At 41.3% G+C, this 21,847-nt stretch overlaps 1 protein-coding gene and 1 long non-coding RNA gene across 7 annotated transcripts in view; one reads left to right on the top strand and one right to left on the bottom strand.

Annotated features, from left to right (window-relative positions):
• LOC144341554 (uncharacterized) overlaps nucleotides 1–21,847 on the bottom strand; it is a 71,725-nt gene that overhangs the window by 11,088 nt on the left and 38,790 nt on the right. Inside the window, exon 2 of the long non-coding RNA XR_013418562.1 lies at nucleotides 710–1,096. This is a non-coding gene — a long non-coding RNA (uncharacterized LOC144341554). The remainder of the gene's footprint in view (nucleotides 1–709; nucleotides 1,097–21,847) is intronic.
• The window catches only part of SPOCK1 (SPARC (osteonectin), cwcv and kazal like domains proteoglycan 1), a 515,462-nt gene that overhangs the window by 488,235 nt on the left and 5,380 nt on the right, over nucleotides 1–21,847 (top strand). For all 6 annotated transcript variants that reach the window (XM_015140905.3, XM_078004311.1, XM_078004310.1 and 3 more), the window contains 3 exon segments: nucleotides 9,881–9,997; nucleotides 13,830–14,051; nucleotides 17,498–17,560. In XM_015140905.3, coding sequence (XP_014996391.1) covers nucleotides 9,881–9,997; nucleotides 13,830–14,051; nucleotides 17,498–17,560 — 402 coding nt within the window.

Raw genomic sequence — 21,847 nt, 5'->3', positions numbered from 1 at the left:
CTAGCTAACTTCCCTGATCTAGATTATTCAGGGAGAAAAAAAATAAGCGTTATTCCACTCATGCACATTTACAGATGTTATACAAGTTCTAAATGTGTTTCTTTTTCCACATGAAAGATTATCATTAGAATCAAGGGAAACATTAAAGTCTCCTCAAATCAGCTTACCTAGGATAGTCTTAATGGGTTTAATAGGGAAATTTATCCATCTTTGCTTGTAGATTGTACCATTAATTAGTATAACTCATCTTTTTCCAAGTTTAATGTCAGTATTTTAAACTCTTCCAAAGATTGCTTTTTAAAGACTTTATTAGCAAGTTCCTGAATAATGACACCTAATTCCTTTGCTCATGCCTGTTTTTACATAAAATGATGCATTCTCTAAGGATAAGAGAACACGCATATATATTGATGTTTTAGGCAGTGAAAAGTAAAAGCTGGAATTACATATAACGCAATTTAATTTGAGCAGGCATAACCTGGCTCAAAGATCTCTGTTAGATGATCTCCAATTAGAAAGGCAATTCACCTTGTATATGTTTTTTAAATCCCCTCAGTAAGCTCCTGTTGTGTTTTCTATTACAAAACTGCTTATGGCAAGGAGCCTATTATCTATCAGCCTCTCAAGGGTAAGTGTTCCCAGCCTCTGATGCTCCTTGGAAGAGACTAAATAGTGGCTGCCTGTCAGTATTTAAAAGCAAAATACTCACCACAATCATTATTCCCATTTTACAGATGAAAAAGCAGGGGATCAGAGAAGAGCAGGAGCTTGCGTGAAGAGCAATAACTTGTACACTGAGGGCTGTGAGAGCTGGAAGTCTGAGGGAGTGTCGGTCCCAACCTTGCACTCAAGTGCATGATCTGTATCTTGTGGAGGAGTTGCTCAGCATGCCTAGTGGAAGAGCAGACACAGATGCCTTTGGGGAAAATGGGGTTGTCACAGATGAGCAGATGAGTGAACCTCTAGTTGAGAGAGCTGGGCTTGAATTCTAGTTTTGCCGTTTACCATCCGTAGGACTTGGGAGATATCATCCACCTTCTCTGAAAAGCAGTAGAAAAGATTCCTATCTTGCTGGATGGCTTCATGTGGTGGTTTCCTGTGAAAACATCACATGCATGATCTTGATTCCCGTACTTTTCTATTTGATGGATCACCATGCTGCTCTGGGTCCACAAACACAAATCAGATCACAGCCAACAGCTACTGAGTATGGCCTGGTGCTACCACACGGCAAGCCTGGTGCTGAGCACTTAAGTGCATTCTATTATAGTTTCATTCTCCCCGTGATCCTAATACTAGTTCTATTATCACCTTCATTCTAGAGATGAGGAAACTGAAGATTAAAAAGTAACATGTCCATAGTCTCAGTGAGGATGGCACCACTGGGATCTGCATTCAGCCTTGTCTGACTCCAGAGTCTACTTTTACTTTTTATCTTTTATTTATTTTTTGAGATGGAGTTTCCCTTTGTCTTCTAGGCTGGAATGCAGTGGCATGATCTTGGCTCACTGTAAACTCAGCCTTCACAGTAGCTGGGATTACAGGCGCCTGCCACCACGCCCAGATGATTTTTGTATTTTTAGTAGAGACAGGGTTTCACCATGTTGGCCAGGCTGGTCTCAAACTCCTGACCTCAAGTGATTCGGTCTCCCAAAGTGCTGGGATTACAGGCATGAGCCGCCATGCTTTTAAGCTTTTAAGGCAGAATGACTGTGTGAAGCAGAATCAACCTTCACCTGTTTGCATTCAAGTTTATTGGGGCCCATGTTCCTAAGGGAATTGTAGACTCACTCTTTCTCCACATTCATGCTCCCATGGCATGCAGCATCTTCTCCTTGATGTTCCTACACGTTTTTTCCAGCACTGGGGCACCTTCTCTTTGCTTAGATATTGAATGACAGGAGGGACCTGGTCCCTGTTGGTGAGGAGGAGCCTACCGTCCTGTACTGGGAGACAGACACTTGCTGTTGAAGGCGTCCAGCAGCCTGAGAACACCATGATGCAGGGAAAAGACCCAACCCAGGCAAGGCAGTTCAGGAAGGCACCCTTGTGTTTGCTTGAACCCAGACTCTGGAAAGTATTATTTCATCTCAACTCATCTCTGCTCTAAGGAAGGCTCAGCTGGACCTTCTACAGGAGCTACTAATTGCAAACACTCTGAGCACATTGATCCAGGGCTGCTCTGATTAAGTAATTATTCACAACAGCACCTAGGAGGGCTGAAGGAGATTAGTTTGAAAGAATCAGCATCAGGTCTCCATTTCTGAGAGGCCTCCCAGCCTGCTCCCAAAGAGAACTTGAGTTTCGCCCAACTCCTTAATCACCTTTGGAGGCACTAAAGTTTAAATTAAATTCTGATTGTCTTCATATTCACTTCTGCTAAAGCCCTGAGATTGCATTGGTGAGGTTTGCCTGAGAGAGGGGGGCTGGTCCTGTGACAGAAGGGGAGGAGTGGGGTAGGGTTATTTTTATCCTTTGGTTCTTTAGCTGAAAGATTTCATGCATTACAAGAATATACCAGTAATTGGTTCTCCAGCAGAGGTTTACAGATATTCTCTGATGCCTGTGTGTCAGATTTGCCATTTTCGGACATCCCCAATTGGGTGTTCAAATGTGGCTTCAGTTAGGATTTCTAACAGAGACACGCTCACTCACACTTGCTCGCTACTTCTTACTCTATTAGATAGTAACACTATAGCTTTGAATAAAGGATTTCTATCCTGTCTCCCTTTCCATTTTTTATCTCATCTCCCAAATGTTTTTTATCCCATGATTGTTTCCTTGTCTTCCCCTTTTTTGTCAAATCCTCAGAAAGGGCTTTTTAGACTGTCATTCAGCCCCTGAAGTCATCAATGAGCTGAGACCAGCATGGAACGCCAGTTATAGCCTTTGGGAGCATTTTTCAAAGACGCTTGGATTTCCTAGCTCCTATCTCTCCACTTTCAAAACCAATACCTATTTTGAAACTTCCTCACTAGCTCTTCACTAGCCCCTGGCTTTGTCTGAGGGAAGACACAGGGGCCAGGGAGAAGGGGACAATGGGGTCCCAGGGTACAGGCAGAGCCAGACCACTGGCACTCATCCAGGTAAGAAGCAATCCCTCTTTCCTCCAAAGACTACTGTCTGGGGAGTCTAACTGCCACATAAGCAAATACTAATAACTTAGAGCTCCCCTTCCCCCTTACAACCCCACCAAGGCTGCAGTAACCCTGGAGCAGCTTCTCTGTGCTACAGTATTGGCAACAGTGCCTCCTTCTCCCTCCCATCAGCTGCGTTCCTCATGCTGCACTCCAAGCTTTGTTTTAACACTGTCTGCATTCAAATCCAGTCTAGCTTAAAGCCCTTTAAAGCTCCATGCCTTGGGTGGAGGGGGCAAAGGTGGCCAGGTGGAGAGCGATCACATTTTCTTCCCAGGGCTATGTACTTTCCATGGAGACTGAATGTGCCTTATTTACACTTGCTTATTGCATTTTGTTCATATTTTCCAAACAGACAGAAAAAGTCCACCGGGAGAGCACCAAATTACCTGGGCCCTTCTCTGCCTGAGTGCTGTGCTTTCCTGGGGGAGGGAGCTGTCTTTTTCCACATTTTGGAGTAATGTGCAATGGCACTATACTTTTCTCTAATGAAGCCCCAGTGGCCACATGTGACACAGGCAGCAGGCTGTTTGCAGTTCTTCCAAAAGACCATTGTTCTCACACCAAAGCTGACAAAGGCGAGAGCCTACTTGCTTTCCCTCTATCCTATATTGCTCAGCTAGCTACCTCACCTGCATCATTGGCAGAGCTTCCTACACAAGGCAAGGCCTGACATTTTAATTTTTTTCAACCCAGAGTATGGACGAAGTATATGAATTGTTAGGTTAGTATTCACTGCCCACAAGACCAACATACCCAGGAAGTAAGTCCTGCATATGGGGATGGCCCAGCAAGATGACAACCCGATTCAAATCCTGTCTCTTCCACTTAATAGTTATTCGACGCCGGGAGTCTGTGATCTATTGTTCATTCATTTAAAATATACTTACGGTGATAAATATATTTTTGAACAACTATTACATACCACCTTAGAGCAAGTGCTAAGAATACAGGTGTGGGGAAGTCAGACCAATCTCCCAATCCTGGAACTTATCCACAGCAGACAGATATTGCAACCTGTATTTCTTGGACTTCTACTGACCCACCTGTAAAATAAGGAGAGATGCTATTCTTTATATCACAAGCATCTCCTCAGGCTTAAAAAAAAGCATAACCATAAAATTCTAACATATTATGCAGACAGTTGAGATATGAGAAGGGGAATATAAATTGAGTTCCTGCTATATGCCAGTAGCTGTGAGCTATGTTTTACTAATATTGTCTCATCGTATTCCATGTAGTGATGCTATGAGCTAAGTTTTATTACACCATTTTGCAGATGGAAAAATTGAAGTTTACAAAAGGCAGTAAAAGGGTGATTGTATTCAGTCAGTAGGTGTGTATTGAGAACTTTCTTCATGCCAGGAACTGACTGTGTTAGCTGCTGGGTCCTCAGTGCTGGGCAGAGTCAGGGCATGTTTTATGTTGTTATGATCTAGGGAAGAAATGGGCACTGAATGAGATGGGTGTTATGAATGCTATCAGAGAAACAAGGCATTAGGAGCACAGAAAAGGGAAAACTCAAGTTTGAGGAGTAGGGAAGTCCTCTAAGAAAATGTCACTCTAAAGCCGAGATCTGATGGAGGAATTGGCATTACAAAGGCAGTGGGAAGAGGTGTTTGTTTCCCAGTGGAAGAGTGTGTCGGAAGGGCAGTAAGGCCAGAGCATGAAGGTTGAGGAGGAATAGATATAGAAGAGAGATTCAGTTTTTCAGTGAGTGTGTCCTGCAGGCCATTTAGCTCACATTATGGAGTTTGGACTTAACCTACAGAATAACTGGAGCCTCTAACGTGTCTCAAGCAGGAGGGTGACTTGATCAAATGCCCGTTTTAGAAAGATCACTTTGGTTGCTGGATGGAGAAGGGAACATGGTGGGGAGGGGACAAGATGGGAGACCGATTAGGAGCCTGTTCCAGTTATCCTGGTGGGAGCTAGTGGTAGCATTGGAGACTAGAATAGAGGCAGTGGAGATAAGAAGGAGTGAACTTTTTCACTGTGAACCAGGACAATTTCCAAGTGTTTGCCCTGAGAATATGAGTATCTGCTGGTACTATTTTCTGACAATGGGAAGAAGCAGATATGAGGCCAGGGAGTGGATTCCAGAGACGTGGCTCACACACCAGCCCTGTTGGAGCAGATGGAGATTGTGTAAAAATGATACGTCACAACCTGTAGAAACAGGAGGGCAAGTGGGGAAACATCATTGAGAAGTAGTGTGTCTGGAGTTGGTTCCTTCCATTGGGTTCGTGGTCTCGCTGACTTCAAGAATGAAGCCATGGACCTTTGCGGTGAGTGTTACAGCTCTTAAAGATGGCATGGACCCAAAGAGTGAGCAGTAGCAAGGTTTATTGTTAAGAGCAAAAGAACAAAGCTTCCACAGTGTGGAAGGGGAACTGAGCGGGTTGCTGCTGCTGGCTGGGTTGGCCAGCTTTTATTCCTTTATTTGTCCCCTCCTATGTTCTGTTTCTGTCCCATCAGAGTGTCCTTTTTTCAATCCTCCCTGTGATAGGCTACTTTTAGGATCCTGCCAATTGGTGCATTTTACAATCCCCTTGCTAGCTACAGAGTGCTGATTGGTGCATTTTATAATCCTCTTGCTAGCTACAGAGTGCTGATTGGTACGTGTTTACAGAGCACTGATTGGTGCATTTTACAATCCCCTTGCTAGCTACAGAGCACTGATTGGTGCATTTTACAATCCTCTTGTAAAACAGAAAAGTTCTCCAAGTCCCCACTCGACTCACAAAGTCTAGCTGGCTTCACCTCTCAGTAGGATGCTGAGGAGAGAACTTGGGAGCACAAGAGCAATGAAAAGCAAGCTGAAACCAGAATGGAGGGTGGAGGGAATGTAATTGAAAATGGGAGAATTAGAGGGCTAGCTGGCATATGTCCACCCAGGAGGGTAAGGAGAGCACAGAAAAGCAGGTCTTGGTCTTCGTGATTAATCCAAATCCTCTCCCAAGAAAGCACTGTCTTTTCCTCTGAAGAGTCTGATACTGGTAGCCCAAGTGCCATGCTCCTCTCGCCAGGACCCCTCTCTAGAAATTGCCGGGATTGCCACAGGGTAGAATGCCAGAATGGCACCAGAATAGCAGGGGGATATATGACTATATTTTTTACCCCACAAACATTACTTTTCCCTAGGAATGTACTAAGTGTGTGGGATGTGTCCTCCAGGTCCCCACTTCTGACAGCTTCAGTCCCCCACTCACACCTTTATTGGGGGTGGTGATGAGCACCTTAAAAGGCGGGCACTTTTCTCCCATCACCGGCCTGTGTGTTGTGGCTGGAATACCAAATCTGAACAGCCCTCTGCAGGCTGTTGCCTTTGATTATTTCCTTCTTTGGGATGTATCAAGCTCCAGGCAATCTGTGCCTGACTTTCTTCTCATAAGGACCATTTGGTTGAAGATGCTGTAAGTGAACGGGGCCCAGTAATTGAGAGCCTCCTCTCTCCATTTCGGGTTTCTGATCTCTCTCGACCCACGCCAGTGGCTCCCTGCTAGTGGACTTGTCCCTGAGTGACAGATTCATTATTTCAGGATTCCAGTGCCTGATCCTATCAGACATCCAAGGCTTGTGTACTTTGGGGAGCCTGTGGAAAATCCAGCAGTCTTGTAAGGATACAGATTACCTGCACATCTGTCAGGATTTAGTTAAACACGACTGACTAATTTATCTTGAAGCATGAGATTTCCTCTGCACGTTGACTTGGCAATTTTCTCTGTTCAGAGGACATTTAGAATAGATGGTGTGCATGGCAATAGAGAAAAAATAGAGGCTATTAATTTCCCATTTTCAAATGTTAAATTGACTATGGAGTGCACAACCTATTTCCCTTAGAAAAACGGGCCACATTCTCTCCTGCTTAGAGCAGGGCGGTGTCAGAAAAGTGAACAACTAGGTTCACAAGGTTCTGAGTTGGGGCCAATAAGCGTGTCGGGAGGGCCTGCTCCTGAGAATCTGCCTTGGCATCTGGGCTAAGCCAGGATTCTCCACCTTCATAACAATAACTACCTTCCCTACTATTTGGGAGCATGACTTAGCAAGAGATTCTGGTTCCTGGTTTGTGGGGGCTTATCTTCTTTCTCAGCTCATCTTAAACAGCTGAAGGGAAGAAGTATGGGAACAAACTTGGATGGCAGAATATCATGATGATGCTCCAGAAAGTTAGCTCAAAATGATCGCTAACCTGATTCAGTGCTGCCCAGCACGACAGCCTGCTGTGGTGGTAAGATTCTGCATCTGTGCTGTCCAGTGTGGAGGTCACTAGCTGTGTGGGGCTGTTGAATGCAGTGGTGCAACTGAGGAACTATCGATTAGATTTTTAAAAATTTTTATTTTTGAGACTGAGTTTCTGCTCTTGTTGCCTAGGCTGGAGTGCAGAGGCACAATCTCAGCTCACCACAACCTCTGCCTCCCAGGTTCAAGCGATTCTCCTGCCTCAGCCTCCCAAGTAGCTGGGATCACAGGCATGCACCACCATGACTGGCTAATTTTGTATTTTGAGCAGAGACAGGGTTTTACCATGTTGGCCAGGCTGGTCTAGACCTCCTGACCTCAGGTGATCCACTGCCTCCCAAAGTGCTGGGATTACAGGCGTGAGCCACCACACCTGGCCTAAATTTTAATTAATGTAAATAGCCATATATGGCTAATGGCAGCTTACTAGATAACACAAGCATCTATTTTTACTTATTTCCTATGTGGCTAAAGCCAGTTGTGTGTAGGTGGATTTGTTGTTGGTTTTCTGAATGCTGTGATGCTAGCCCTAATGTTAACTATAACTCTTTAGTTTAAAAATAGCGATAGCAATAATAAAATCATAGGTGGCACATACTGAGTAATTACCATATATCATGTACTTTGCTAAGAACTTTATATACATTGTCTGATTTATAGTTATATAACCATATTATCCCAAGTTTTTACAGATAAGGAAGCAGAGGTGCTGGAGGCTCACTGACTTGTCTGAGGTCACCCAGCCAGTGAGTGGCAAAGCTGGGATTCATTCCAGCCAGCGTGACTCCTGAGAAGTTATTCTTTGCTGCCTGTCGAGACATTTCTCAGTGCTGTTTCCTGGCTGGTGTTTTAAAATACAGCCAAACCCTGGTTATTAAAAGCAAGGCAGTGTTTTAAGGTCATTAAAAACTGGGGTACAAACACCGGACACTCAATCATTCCATGCTTTGCAGAGTGTAGAGTCTGGATCCTACCTGGACAGGAGGCAGTGTCGTAAATGAGAGTCCTCAGGTTGCAGAGAACCAGTCAGGGCCTGGTCACCTTTCTTTTAATATGGAGAGTGGAGAAAGACCTTTTCTGCCTGAGCTCTGGGAAGCTGGGTTCTCCGTCAAGCCCTAGGGTGAGAAATGGGCTTGCCTGATAAGCACATGTGGATGCGAAAACTGAGGACAGGATCTGCGTGGTATTATTTTCTTCTGGAGAAGTTTCACCTTGTCCTTTGCAAGGCAGGCCGATGGGGGTTGATCACCTTAATTCAATCAGGGCCTGCATTGATTGAAGGCTAGCTTGGAGTTTTGGTGAGACTGTGTCTACTCCTTTTTCATCACTGTCCCTATGGCTTCCAGTGAAGACCCCAGGGATTCCCCCAGGCTCCCTCTGCACTGGTAGGTTCTGAGCCCTAATCTGTGTCTCTTGAGCACCATGAGATATTCAGAACTTGACTGTGCCTTGTAACAGCATTTGTGCTTAACTGCTTAGCAGCCTGCTCCTGTAGCTTTAGAATTTGGGAGAAGTTACAGATGTGGGGTTCTGTTCTTTGTCCCTTTTTACTCATTGGAATTTTGGCTCCTCAGATCTTTAATTTGTCTCTCCAGATGCTAACGGCCCCAAACGCATTGCTGGGTTCTCTGGGTCTTGGTAGTGGCCTACTGCCTGGACCCTTTGCAGGTTTTCTCAGTACCAAGAATTAGTGTATGCCCTGAGGGAAGAGGGAGGGGCTAGGGAAAGTCAACTCCTTTCTCTGCACCATTTTTAATCCTTTGGGATTTCTTTCCTCAAGTTTTAGCACTCTACAAGACCTTCAAATAGCTTGCACCTACCTACTCACCTGCCCACCCATCCATCTGTCTGGATTTTCTTGTTCTCAGGAGTGTCTGCCCCAGTGATTCTGTCTTACCCTAAGAAATGAGCTAAATAGTTATAGATGGGCTGAAAGGACTCTTTCATGGAGAAGGCATCCATTTGTTTATAGTGGAAAGTCAAGAATGAGACCATTGGAAGGCTAGCAAAACAGGCCCAATCCCCAAAACCAAACCTTGGGCTAAAACAAAATTGGGAGTCTGCTATTAATAGGATCTTTTGGTGTCCTAAGCAGCCTCTCTCTAAGAGCATTAGCTGTGCCTAGGTGTTAATCTCTTGACATGAGTTTCATGGAAAATGTAATCTACTCTGGCAAAACCGCAAGAGCAAGCTTTATGCAGTTAGCAAAAGTGATCTGTGATCGTCTTCAGAGGATGCTGCACAATTATGAGACCGCCGCAGCCTGCTTTCACAGCACAGAGGCCATCTAAATTCAAGTTCTGAACAATAGCTGCTTGTCCTGGGGGTCTAGGCTCTCTTTTTGTCCCACTCTTTGTGCTAACAGCATCTTTGGGGTGTTTTCCACGTGAGGTAACAGTTGGATAGAAAGGTTTGCTTTGAACATGGCTTTGCCAGTAGCCCTATACACAGAGGGCAGAAAGCCCCCAGACCCATTGTCTGTTCTGTTTGCTTTTCTCTAGCCTGTACAGACAAGGAGTTGCGGAACCTTGCCTCCCGGCTGAAGGACTGGTTTGGAGCTCTTCACGAGGACGCGAACAGAGTCATCAAGCCCACCAGCTCCAACACAGCCCAAGGCAGTAAGGCCATTTTACTTTTGCTCATTTATTTCATTTTAAATATCACGTTTCCTCAATTTATTAGACAGTGATTTAGGGTTAGCAATGTCATTTGGGGGTGAAAAACACCCACTACCTTAAATATATACTTTATGTCCCAATCTCAAAAAAGTTGGATTAAAAAATGTTTAGTATAGGCATTTTGAAAAAAATATATGATCTCACCATTTTAATGACCGTAAGCATGCTGTGGTACCTACTTTGAGGTTTTCTTCGGTGTCATATATGAAACTGTGTGTGTGTTTATAATTACAAAGTTTGGATCATACTTTCCAGACTGTTTTATGATCGTTTACCATGTAGAAGTGTGACCATCTTTTCATGTTGTGAATTGTATTCTGCTGATAGCTACACAGAATCCCAGTTTATGGAGATAACAATTTACTTAATTTGATCTTTATTTTGGGACACTGAGGTTGTTGCCCATGTTAGGCTAATAGAAGTAACACTGTAGCAAACATATTTGGTGCTATGTCTTTTTGTACAATAGTCAGACTGCACATTGTCTTCCACAGAAACTCCCAGATAGGTGTCCCCTCTCCCCACCCATAACATGCAAATTGCTCAAGGAGCCTCCCCACAGCATCAGGTGATGAGTTGGCAGAGACCATACTCAGCTTTGTCATAAGTTGCAGAGAACACTGAGAGTGGGTCCTCACATTTGCACATCGATGGAGTCTCTTTGATGCCTTAATTCAAAGGCAGTTAGGGATAGGCTGCTCCACGCTGTGGCCAATGAGCACAGAATAGATTACTAAACACAATTATTTGATATATGTAGTTTGGCCGCAGCCTTTTCTATTTAGCCATTCTATTATTTGGTCAAAATATAAAAACATCATTTAAAACAGCATTTCACCTGATCCCATGCTTGTTTGGAATTTCTGAAAGTAATGCTCCTGGATTGAATGTAGTAAGTAAGAAGTTAGAGTAGCAACTGTTGAGATTCTGAGTTTGACTAGCATCTGTTTTTCAGCCAAAACAAAAATGATCTCCTTAATTTTTAGTTATTTTTGGCTGCTCATAGAGATATCAGTGGAGAACATCAATCCAGGGGACAATTATTTTAATAGTTGGGATCTTTTACCTTAAGGAAAAAATAGCTTTTAAGTGTCCCCAAAGTGGTTCTTGGTGGCTGGGTCTGTTGGAAAAGCAAAATAAGATTTTTTTCCCCTGGATCCACTAGGAGCAGCCTGACCCTTGGGTTTTCTGAACAACCTTTCAACAAAGAGTAGATTGATGTGAGGAGAGCAGCTGCTTGCAGCCTCCAGTCTCTGGAGATTTCTCCAAAAGACCTGCCTTTTCCCAGAAGCAAATTGAGTCCCCTACGAGGCTTTTAGGTTTGATATCCTGAAGCAACTGGAGTGAAGGGAATGTTAAAGAATGATGCTTGGTTAGCCCAGAAGGCCAGAGGAGTGAGCTGCATTTGAGTCTAGGAGTTCTGAAGGGGAAACCCTGGAACCCTGCTTGGTCCTGCACTCTTGGGGCCAACAAGAAGGGCTGCTGTCCTTTCCCCTGCATGACAGGCAGCCACAGATGTCAAGATGCAGGCACCCATTTTCTAGTAGTGGTGGGGTGGGCTGGGCTTGACTTTTTGACTACTGCCCAACCAGATTGGCACTTCTTTTTGCTGACCAGTCAGCAGTAAACTCCTCTTGCCTTATGTATTAAAATATCGATATCCTATAAAATTGATGCATAGTATGTAAAATATTGTATACAAAAGCATAGAGCTGGGTAGTGCCAAAGTAAATTATCTCCTCTCATTCAGCAGCCCCTGAGGACAGCGTCGTCAAAGACTACTGACAATCATGACATTCGGTCAAACAAGGGGCCACGTTATGTCCCATAGCCTCTTTCCTGAAAAAAAAAAGGGGGGGTATTTTAAAATATGTTCTAAGATATTGAATAAATTTAAAAATGGAAAGATTTTATGTTTAAAGCAATAGAGTTTACAATAGCTAGAAAACTTCTCCCAACATTTTTTTTTTTTTTAATTGAGCACTATATGCCTGTCATGCCTGAGGCTGCTGAAGGGCACAAGACAGTCTTTCCCCTAAGGGAGCTAATAGTCTGATTAACAAGCACGGACAATGAGGGGAAGCATCGGGTTGTAAGAGAGCTCAGAGGAGGAGATGCTGTACTTATTTTACTGGCTTCTGGACAGTGAAGACTTTTCTGCAAAGATGCTGCTTTAAAAAGAGTGGGTACACGGCTGGGTATGGTGGCTCACATCTGTAATCCCAGCACTTTGGGAGGCTGAGATGGGCAGATCACGAGGTCGGAAGATAGAGACCATCCTGGCTAACATGGTGAAACCCCATCTCTACTAAAAATACAAAAAATTAGCCGGGCATGGTGATGGGCGCCTGTAGTCCCAGCCACTTGGGAGGCTGAGGTAGGAGAATGGCGTGAACCCGGGAGGCGGAGCTTGCAGAGAGCTGAGATTGTGCCACTGCACTCCAGCCTGGGCAATAGAGTGAGACTCCATCTCAAAAAAAACAAAAAACAAAAAACAAAAAAAAAAGACTGGGTGCACTTTACCGTATTCTACATTTCACTAAGAAAGGGTTCCTAGTGATGCACATAGAAACTTAATGACCAGGCTGTGAGCAACTGACCCCATCAGGCCCCCCTTGCACTGCCCATCCCTAAACATGACACTCTAGGCCAACCCGATGGCCTCAGGACAGGAAGATCAAGTCAGGCAGAAGGCTAGCAGAGGAGTCATTGAGAATATGTAGATTCTGGATTAAGCTTGCTGGGGTCTGAATCTCCATTCTACAATTGTATGACCTGGAGTCTTATTTTTTTCATCTGTTCATCTGTACCGTGGAAATGATATAGCACCATTTCATAGGACTGTTACAAGGATTCAATGAGAAAATTAAGTACAAAGTGCTTAGAAGCATGCTTTCTATATAGCAACAGACATTCACTTTTATCATTGGCATTCCAGAAAAATACAACTAGCCCTAGAAATCCAGTTTGTGGAATAACCTGAGATTGCATGGCACCTTTGATTCTGAAAAATGATGAGTTTTAAATCTGGGGCATGTCTACAGTAGACTCAATATCCTGAGTATTGAGCTAAGTGTTATTATTTTAGTACATACACTTTCCATTGTGGAAACAAATAATTCTTTAAGAAAACAACTTCTTCTCCCCCAGGGAAATAAGAAAGAAATTATTGTCTGAGTTGATTTGGATTCCATCTCATGGATCTCCTTAGGGGATTGCAGAAGAGAAGAGTGGGGAACAGAGGCAGGCACCTGGCTTGTTTTGCCATTAATGTTCAGACTGCTTGGATTGAAAGGGCCTCTGGGATGCAGTCGGTGCTTCTGGATTATGCTATATTGTTTCATTTCACTGCTATCCTTTTAAAAATATTTTATTTTGGTTTTCCAATATTTTTTGAAATATAAAAGCATAGTTTTTGGTACCACAAGCTATACCTCTCACTCACCATGTTTCTATTATTTCTTTCAGGCATACCCCATTTTAAGCAAATGAAAACACAGATTTATGTCACAGACATGTTAATGTTGGGGATTTTTTCCCCTTTGGAACATATTTTCCTCAAATGATGACTTTTAAACCATTTCACTTAAAAACAACACAAGAAAACACAAAATATTCTAGAGAACCACTAACTCTGTATGTGGGGAGGGAAACAGCCTCAGGAGGGGAGTCAGGTGGGCCTTGGCATCTTCTTGGGGCAGGAAGCTGGGGAGTGAGCAGGGAGGGAAGCACCAGGTTTGGTGGCAGCTGAGATGTGCCTTTTGCTTGGCAGGGTTTGACACTAGCATCCTGCCCATCTGCAAGGACTCCCTGGGCTGGATGTTCAACAAGTTGGACATGAACTATGACCTCCTGCTTGACCATTCAGAGATCAATGCCATCTACCTGGATAAGTACGAGCCCTGTATCAAGCCTCTTTTCAACTCTTGTGACTCCTTCAAGGATGGCAAGCTGTCTAACAATGAGTGGTGCTACTGCTTCCAGAAGCCTGGAGGTAAGGTGGGATGGAGGGGTGGGGTCCCTAGCCCAGGGCAGCCTTGCTGGAGCAGAGGAGGACTGCATATGTCTATGAAGTGGGCAGAGAGCCACAGCCGGAGAATAAATAATTCATTCCATTTAATGCCAGGCCCAAAGTCTCATTTCTTCCAGTTTATTTCTGCTTTTAATGTGGTATACGAGAAAACCCAAGAGTATTAATCAAGGAGTCAGTTACTTCTGTCTGTTCCTTCTGTCTGTTCCTTCCTTGGGAAGTCTCTCAACTGTCTGTTTTTTTCCTCTATAAAATGGGTATGGAAACCTTCACTACACAATCCTCTCAATGTAGAACATACCTTACAAACATAAGAGACAATGAATATCATTCTCATTGAGAAAGTCACTTGTCAGTTTCTCTAGGATAAGTTCAGATTTATACTAAGTGTCCTAGACAAGGATATTTTGGTTATAAATAAACTCCAGCTAATGAAAAAAAGAGACAAGATTTGGAAAATAGAAGAAAAGATACTGGGATATTTCATATAACCCAAAGTCAGACAGGTCGGCCTGCTGGGGGATTCAGAGTAGGGACAGGTAGCCAGTGGCAGATGCTCTGACTTAACCTCCCTCTGCCTGGGGGGTGCACCTGAGTATGGCAGTCACAGTTAATGGGACCAGCAGAGACTGGCCCACATCGGGAGAACATACAACTACAGGCATAGCTGGCACATCTCACTGCCAGGAAAGGAGGATGGCTGCTAATATGAAAATATTTAAGTTACGGATGCATAGACAATACACACACAACAAAAACGTGAGCATTCAGTGAAAGGTAAGTACGTGTGCATGAGATTTCAAGATATGTTCTTAAAATTACTAGTCAAAAGGCATGTGCCTTTTAAAATTTGAGCAATATTTCCCATTTGACCTCACCTCCAAAGAGGTTGTAACAATTTTTACTTTCACCAAAAATATATGAGAATACCTATTCTCTATGGCATTACCAAGCTTCTTGATTTATGAGTTAGGTTGAACATCTGTACATACGAAACATTCTTGAAATGTCTGTATGTTCTTTGTATATTGTTTCCATCAGGTTCTTGTGTGTTTGTTTTTTAAGGATATTGGAAATTTTCTGGTCATAGGTATTGTAAATATTTTTTCCCAAATTATAGTTCATGCATTTTTGTTAGGGAGAAATTTTAAGATAGCTAAGCTTCTCTATATTTTATGGCTTCTAAGAAGCCATAAATCTTAGAAAGGTATTTCTCACTTTATCTCTTATGTTTCCTTCATAAGAGGAAAACTTTTGTTGTTCACTTAAATTCTGTATTACACAGTCAAGTAGGCTCCCAGCCTCCCTGGAGATGGTCATCCAGTTGCTATACATATTTAATTATATATAATATATAAATATATTTTATATATTTAATATATAGCTATATTATATATTTATATTTATATATTTATATAATATAGCTATATTAAATATATAGCTATATATAATATATATTTAGATCTATTGATCTATATTTAGATCTCTATTATGATCTGTATTTAGATCTATAGATCTATTGCTGAATACTCTGTTCTTAGTGTTAATCAGTTTTAGACTTTTAAATCACAGTTGTTTTATAATATGTTTTAGAATCATCCTTTGCTGCCATTAATGTTTTTCTAGAATTTTCCTGGATATTAGTGTGTTTCTTTCCCTCTGTGAACTTTAGCATTAGTTTATCCAATTAAAAACAATTCCTATTGGTAATTTTTAAGTATCAGGCAAAATTAGATTGATCAAATAAAAATCAATAGCAGTATAATATGGAATCATTTTGTTTTAGAACAAGGTCTATCAACCAGTGGTGTTACATTTTTTAATTTTGTTCTAACAATTATACTTCCCTTGTATTTTTTATTGTTACCATTGTAAATGAAACAGGGTTTATTTTTGCATTATATTCTCTCCCTGGTGGTTGTTTCAACATTAATTTTGTTCCCAACCACCTTACTAAAATCTCGTTTTGTTTATAAGTTATTCTGGTCAGTTTGCTTAGATTTTTCAGGTGTGCAATCATACCATCTGCAAATAATTTTTCTCTTCATTTTCAATTTTTATACCTCATTTCTCTTTTCTAATTACATTTGTTAGTACCTAAAATCAATGTTAAAATAATGACCATTTAAAAATTTTTGTCATGTAAATACTTGTAGTGATTCTCAGCATTAGGCCTAGTGGTAGTTTCGGGTTTGAGTTCATATTGTAACATCTGATTTTTAGCCTGGTTTCCTTACAACACAGAGCCTGTGTGTTAATGCTTTGCTTGGAGGTAACAGTGCCACAGCTGGCCACATGGGACGTCTCAGGATAGACTGCCCTTACTCTTGCAGTTGCTAAAAGCCAGAACCCCTACCTGTGGCACAGCATCCAGGAAATGCTACCTTTTATAATCCAGATGAAATTTGCTTCTCCTTTCCTTTGATGTTTTCAGTTGATATATTTCTCCTTTACTCTGAAAGCATCTTAAAACAAGAAGTCAACAAAATGTATTTTACAAGCAGTTTCTCTCATGGAAGAAGCAGCAAGACCAGGTAGCATTGTGCAGTCTACAGGGTGAGAGTTGTAAATAGTTGCTTAGATACTTTATATGCAAGTGTGGGGCCTGCAGAAAGAGGCAGTATCAGCCAAAGAGAAGAGCTCAGAGAACCAGAACTCCTCTGCCAAGGACAGGAGAACCATGAACAAATAGCAGAACTCCCAGAGCCACAAGGTCTGCCAAGGCAAATTATGGTAAAACTCTGAAGAATTTTTGCTTGGAATGAAACTAACTTCTTTTCTATGACATGTATTTTGTCGCTGAGGACCCAGAGGCTGGGACAGGTGAAGAGACTTGCTCAAAGTATTCAGCTAGGAGGTAGCAGAGCCTAAAGTCTCATCGCTGCCTCGCCAGATCTCTTCTGTGTCTTCATATTGTCCTTCAAAGCATGTGTTTTACTTTCCTGGGGTAGTGAGCCATGAGGTCTGAAGTAACCATTCCTATCCATCCTTTTCTACAGCAAAACCTAGGCTATATAAGTATTTGTCACCTTTGGTGGGTTCGTCTGTGGATTCAGAACACTTCCCCACTAATAAGCCTTGGCTGATCACTTGCTTCCTGATAGAAAGGAAAAAGTCTGTTATACCACCTATTAGATACTTGGTATTTGCTTGAGTTGGTGCTAGAAAGAAAAATTTCTATACAATGTAAGTAGCCCCCAAATACTATTTTAAGTGCATTGTGGTATGAGGTTTGTTTTTTAATTAGTAACACTAATGGCCCAAATTTGTTTTGTTGCATAGTAACAGCATATGGAACAATTGCACTCCCAGGTGTGTCATTGTCTACATTTCACATCAAGAGTGAAGTCAATCATTAGCGATTATACTCCATACCATCTGGAAGCTGACTTTCAGAAATTATTTTTTAGGTCTCCCTTGCCAGAATGAAATGAACAGAATTCAGAAGCTGAGCAAGGGGAAAAGCCTGTTGGGTAAGTACAATTTCCTGCCACTCATTTACCAACAACTAATTAAACCAGCCATGTCCCTTGTAATGATCAGCATGGCAATGGTTATTCAATTAGGGCTAGTGTTTCATGAAAAAAAATGCCTTGTTTTACCCCAGGCAGCTGGACATAAACAGAGGACTGCCTGGTTGAGAACTGCTATGTGTTCTTTCGGCAGGAATAGTGGTTGGCCAGGGCTGGAGTCTAGCACCTTCTCCACTGCTAACTCCTCCCTGATCTTAGGCTAAAACAAATGTTGGCCTTTTCTTTCTAAGTAAGATCATTGAATGGTGCTCTCAAGTGCTCTTTCCAGTGCTAAAACTATCAAGTCTAAAAATTACAGCATTTCCTCTATTCCCCAGATAGGGTTGTCTGTTGAAGGAGGCAGATGAGCTGTACTCTCTTCAGAATTTATCAGACAGGGTTGAATGACATGCATGTGCTTAAACCTATTTCTGCCTTTACCTAATCCCTCCAGGAAAGTGTGCAGGCTCTTTGGACACCACGGAAGCAAGTGGGTTGAGTGAATATATGTTCCCCTGACATGCACATCTTGCAGGCCTCTCAAAGTGTCCCTGTTAGCTCCAAGCCTGCCTTCTCCAGCACGTGGAGGAAGTCCTGGCATTTGTCATAGAAACATTGGCCATTCTCATTGGTTTTCTGAAGAAAGGAAGAGCCTGCTTCGCTTTCCTTGCTTTTAAAAAAAGAAGTGTCAGCTGAAACACAGTAATACAGAATTTTATTCCTGTGAAGCATTCAGAGGCAGGTGCATTCCCCAAGCAGCCTGCCATTTCAGAAGTTTCTCTATTCATTTGAAGGAAATGAATAGAGAAGGAAATGGGCAAGTTTTCTTGCAGATTGTCAAATGTAGGCAGTCTATGAATTCCAGTGATTTCTTCTCAGGATTTTTTGAGCGATTTCAAAATGCATGTAGACTTCCCCAAAGTTGTCATGATTTTGAACTCTTTGGGCCTACATTCTTCTGCTGAGTAAAAGGACGTAAAGATATATTTCTGGTCTGAAGGCAAAGTGGCTGGATCCCCCCTCCCTAGGTTTTTCCAGTGCAAGGACTTGTGTTTATGGATCTCATTTCTCCATGTGGATATTATTTTGAGTGACATACCTATGATCCACAGGTAGTTGAATAATTAGTACATTGCTGTTTATTAAAACATTCTTTTCATGCAGTATAGATATCTTAAACATTGCCTCATTGGTAAGGGTCACCTGTGATAAGAAGTCTCATTTACCCCAGTGCACATGAATGAAATGCCTACCTTTCTCTTAAACCCCATTTTGTTTTAAAGCCGGCTTTATCAATTTCCTACTTACGGAGATTACTCCAGCTGACTCAGAAAAAATGTCATTTGCTTACAAATTCTTTATGTATTCAGGGGTATACGGAGTCAAATAAATAAAACAAATTATTATTATCAGCTATAATTATCACATTGTAGATTTAGAGCAGCACCTACTTCTTACCAACCCAGGAGCTCAGCCCATTTTTTCTTTTTCTTTTTGGTCCAAAGAGGAGCCAGCTCTCTACATGTTCTCTTTCTTTGCAGTCCTTGATTATCTGTTCACAAATCTCTTTTTGGGCTACTGACAGCATCTACATTTTCTTTTTTATCTACTGCTCTTTGAAAACTAGGGATAACATGCAATGGCATACACTCCTTAATGAGAGGGTGGGCACCACTAAGCCTCTAACTGTGGCATCAGCAGCCTTTCCTAAGTGATAGATATGGTGTTTCATGGTCTCATTTAATGTCTGAGAATATGGTCATCTTGGTATAGCCTGGTGAGTAGCATGTTCTAGACTAGACCCTAGAGTCAGCTGGGTCTGGGTTTAAGTCTTGATTCAATAAGTCTTGATTCAAAATAGGAGCAATCTGTCCCTCCCATGCCACGCTTTTATTCTGGGATTGTTCCACTAAATAAAAGGCAAATTTGAAAATGTGAGCAAGCTCACAAAAGTCAGAAAATTAGGGCATAGATACTGTGGTAGGCAGGAACCTCTGTTTTCAGGAGGCTGATGTAGATGGTGTTACTACCCAGATTATCTTCCATAGAAGATGCACACTCTCATGAAACACACACACCCTGTAAGGAAAACCAAAACTAAAAACTGTTATAAATAAAGATTACCCACAGTACGATGAGAATCAGGTTGACATCAGACCTACTGTTGGCAACACTGACTTAAGAGAAAATACTGTCTTCAAAGTGCCGAGGGGAAATAACTGTGAACCTACAATTTTAAATTTATCCCAATGATCATTCAGGTGTGATGCCAGAGATACTCTGAAACCATCTAAGATTCAGTCAGCTTACTAGCCACAGACTCACTTAAATATCACTAAAGGATTTATTCTACCAAACAACAAATGATCCCAGAAAGAATTATTCAGATGCAATAATGAAAAAGAAATGACATGCTGCTAACTGTAAATAAAGAAGACCAATAAAATAGTTTTATAGCAACCTAGAATTAAAATTCCAGACAATTGGGGGAAGTGAGAAAAAGGTAGTAAGAATGTGTTAAGCTTCTAGTTTGTTCATGGAAAAAAAAATATATATATAAATATATATATATAGACTAAATGTAGATTTCTTGATTTCCATAGAAGGCAGGAAAAATGGTAAGTAGGAAACAGATATGGTGGCAGAAATTCTGTAATCACAATAAATGTGAACAGGCCAAAAATATTATTATTGATTAGTATTTTAAAGGAGAGTTATAACAAAAATAATTCCACAGAAAGTTGAAATTAAATGAGGTTAAATACTCTTTTTTAAACAACATTAATATCTGACAAAGCAAATCTGTTTTTTACAATGCAATCATCTTGCTGAAATATCTCTTTTACTGTATTTTGCCACCAGTTGCTGTATAGACATGCCTTGCTTAGTGACAGGTCCTCAGAAATGTGTCCTTAGGTGACTTTATCATTGTGTAAACATCATAGAGTGTACTCACACAAACCTAGATGGTGTAGCCTATTGCTCCTAGGTACAAACCTGTACATTATTTTATTGTACTGAATACTACAGGCAATTATAACACCATGGGAATCATTTTTATATCTGAACACAGAAAAAGATTAGTAAAAATATGGTGTTGTAATGTTATGGAACCACTGTCACATACACAGTCTATTGACTAAAACGTCACTATGTGGCACATGACTATACTCATAACTTAAAATGGAATAGAGCTGTAAGGGAGAATTATATCCACAGTGGTCTTCAGAAACTTTGACATTTTCTTCTTGAAACTTACAGTTCAAGTAGACAAAGACTTGTTAGCATTCACACTTACATATGTATTCCTGAATCTAGGCATTGAATGTAGTCTTTCAAACATCTGCCACAGACCATACCACAAAAGCAAATTCAACAAATTTCAAATAAATGATCACAGATCAAACTTACTGGCCACGACACAATAACAATAGAAGTAAAATATGAGATTACTAAACCCCCATACATTTGGTTTCGTGAATACATATTGATCAAATATGAAGTAAAGTAAAATATACAAAATATCTAGAAATGAATGAAAATGAAAGCATGGTATACAAAATACATGGGAAACAACTAAAGTGAAACTTCATAGCTTCAAATGCATTTATAAAAGAAGATCAAAATGAAATTCACTAGATTTAACTTAAACTATAGGAACAACACAATTTTCTGAACAAACTAATGAAATAGACAAACATTTGACAATATGAAGAAGTGAAAAGGCTCAAATAGTGTCATGAATTCAAAAGTAGGATTTAAGCTCATAGAAGAATACTGTAAACTTGTGGTTCTCAAACTTTAGTGTGTACCAGAATTAGCTGGAGGATTAAATAAAGGAACAGATTGCTGAGCCCCACTCTCTAAACCTCAGGTGGGGCCCAAGAACTTGCATTTCTAAGAGGTTTCCAGGTGGTGCCACTGCTGCTTGTCCTGGAACCTCACTTTGAGAACCACTGCTGTAAGTCAATTTATAACAATTATGAAAACCTAGTTGAAATGGATACTATCAGTTACCAAATTTTGGTAATAGAAGACCCAAGTAAATCAAAACCAGGAAATTAATCAAAATGCTACTTTCATCCCTCAAAATGGGCACCAGGCTCAAGATATTTTTATGGGCAAATTCTTCAAAAGAGAGATTCTCATAAAAAAATATCTAGAGCTTACCTGAATCATTTTATGAATTAGGAACTTCAATAGAAACAATGCAGAAAACACCAAAACAAAATTATATGCCTCAATCAC

Source organism: Macaca mulatta, chromosome 6, assembly GCF_049350105.2.
Source record: "Macaca mulatta isolate MMU2019108-1 chromosome 6, T2T-MMU8v2.0, whole genome shotgun sequence".
Classification (NCBI taxonomy): domain Eukaryota; kingdom Metazoa; phylum Chordata; class Mammalia; order Primates; family Cercopithecidae; genus Macaca; species Macaca mulatta.
This window is presented reverse-complemented; position numbering and strand designations above follow the sequence as displayed.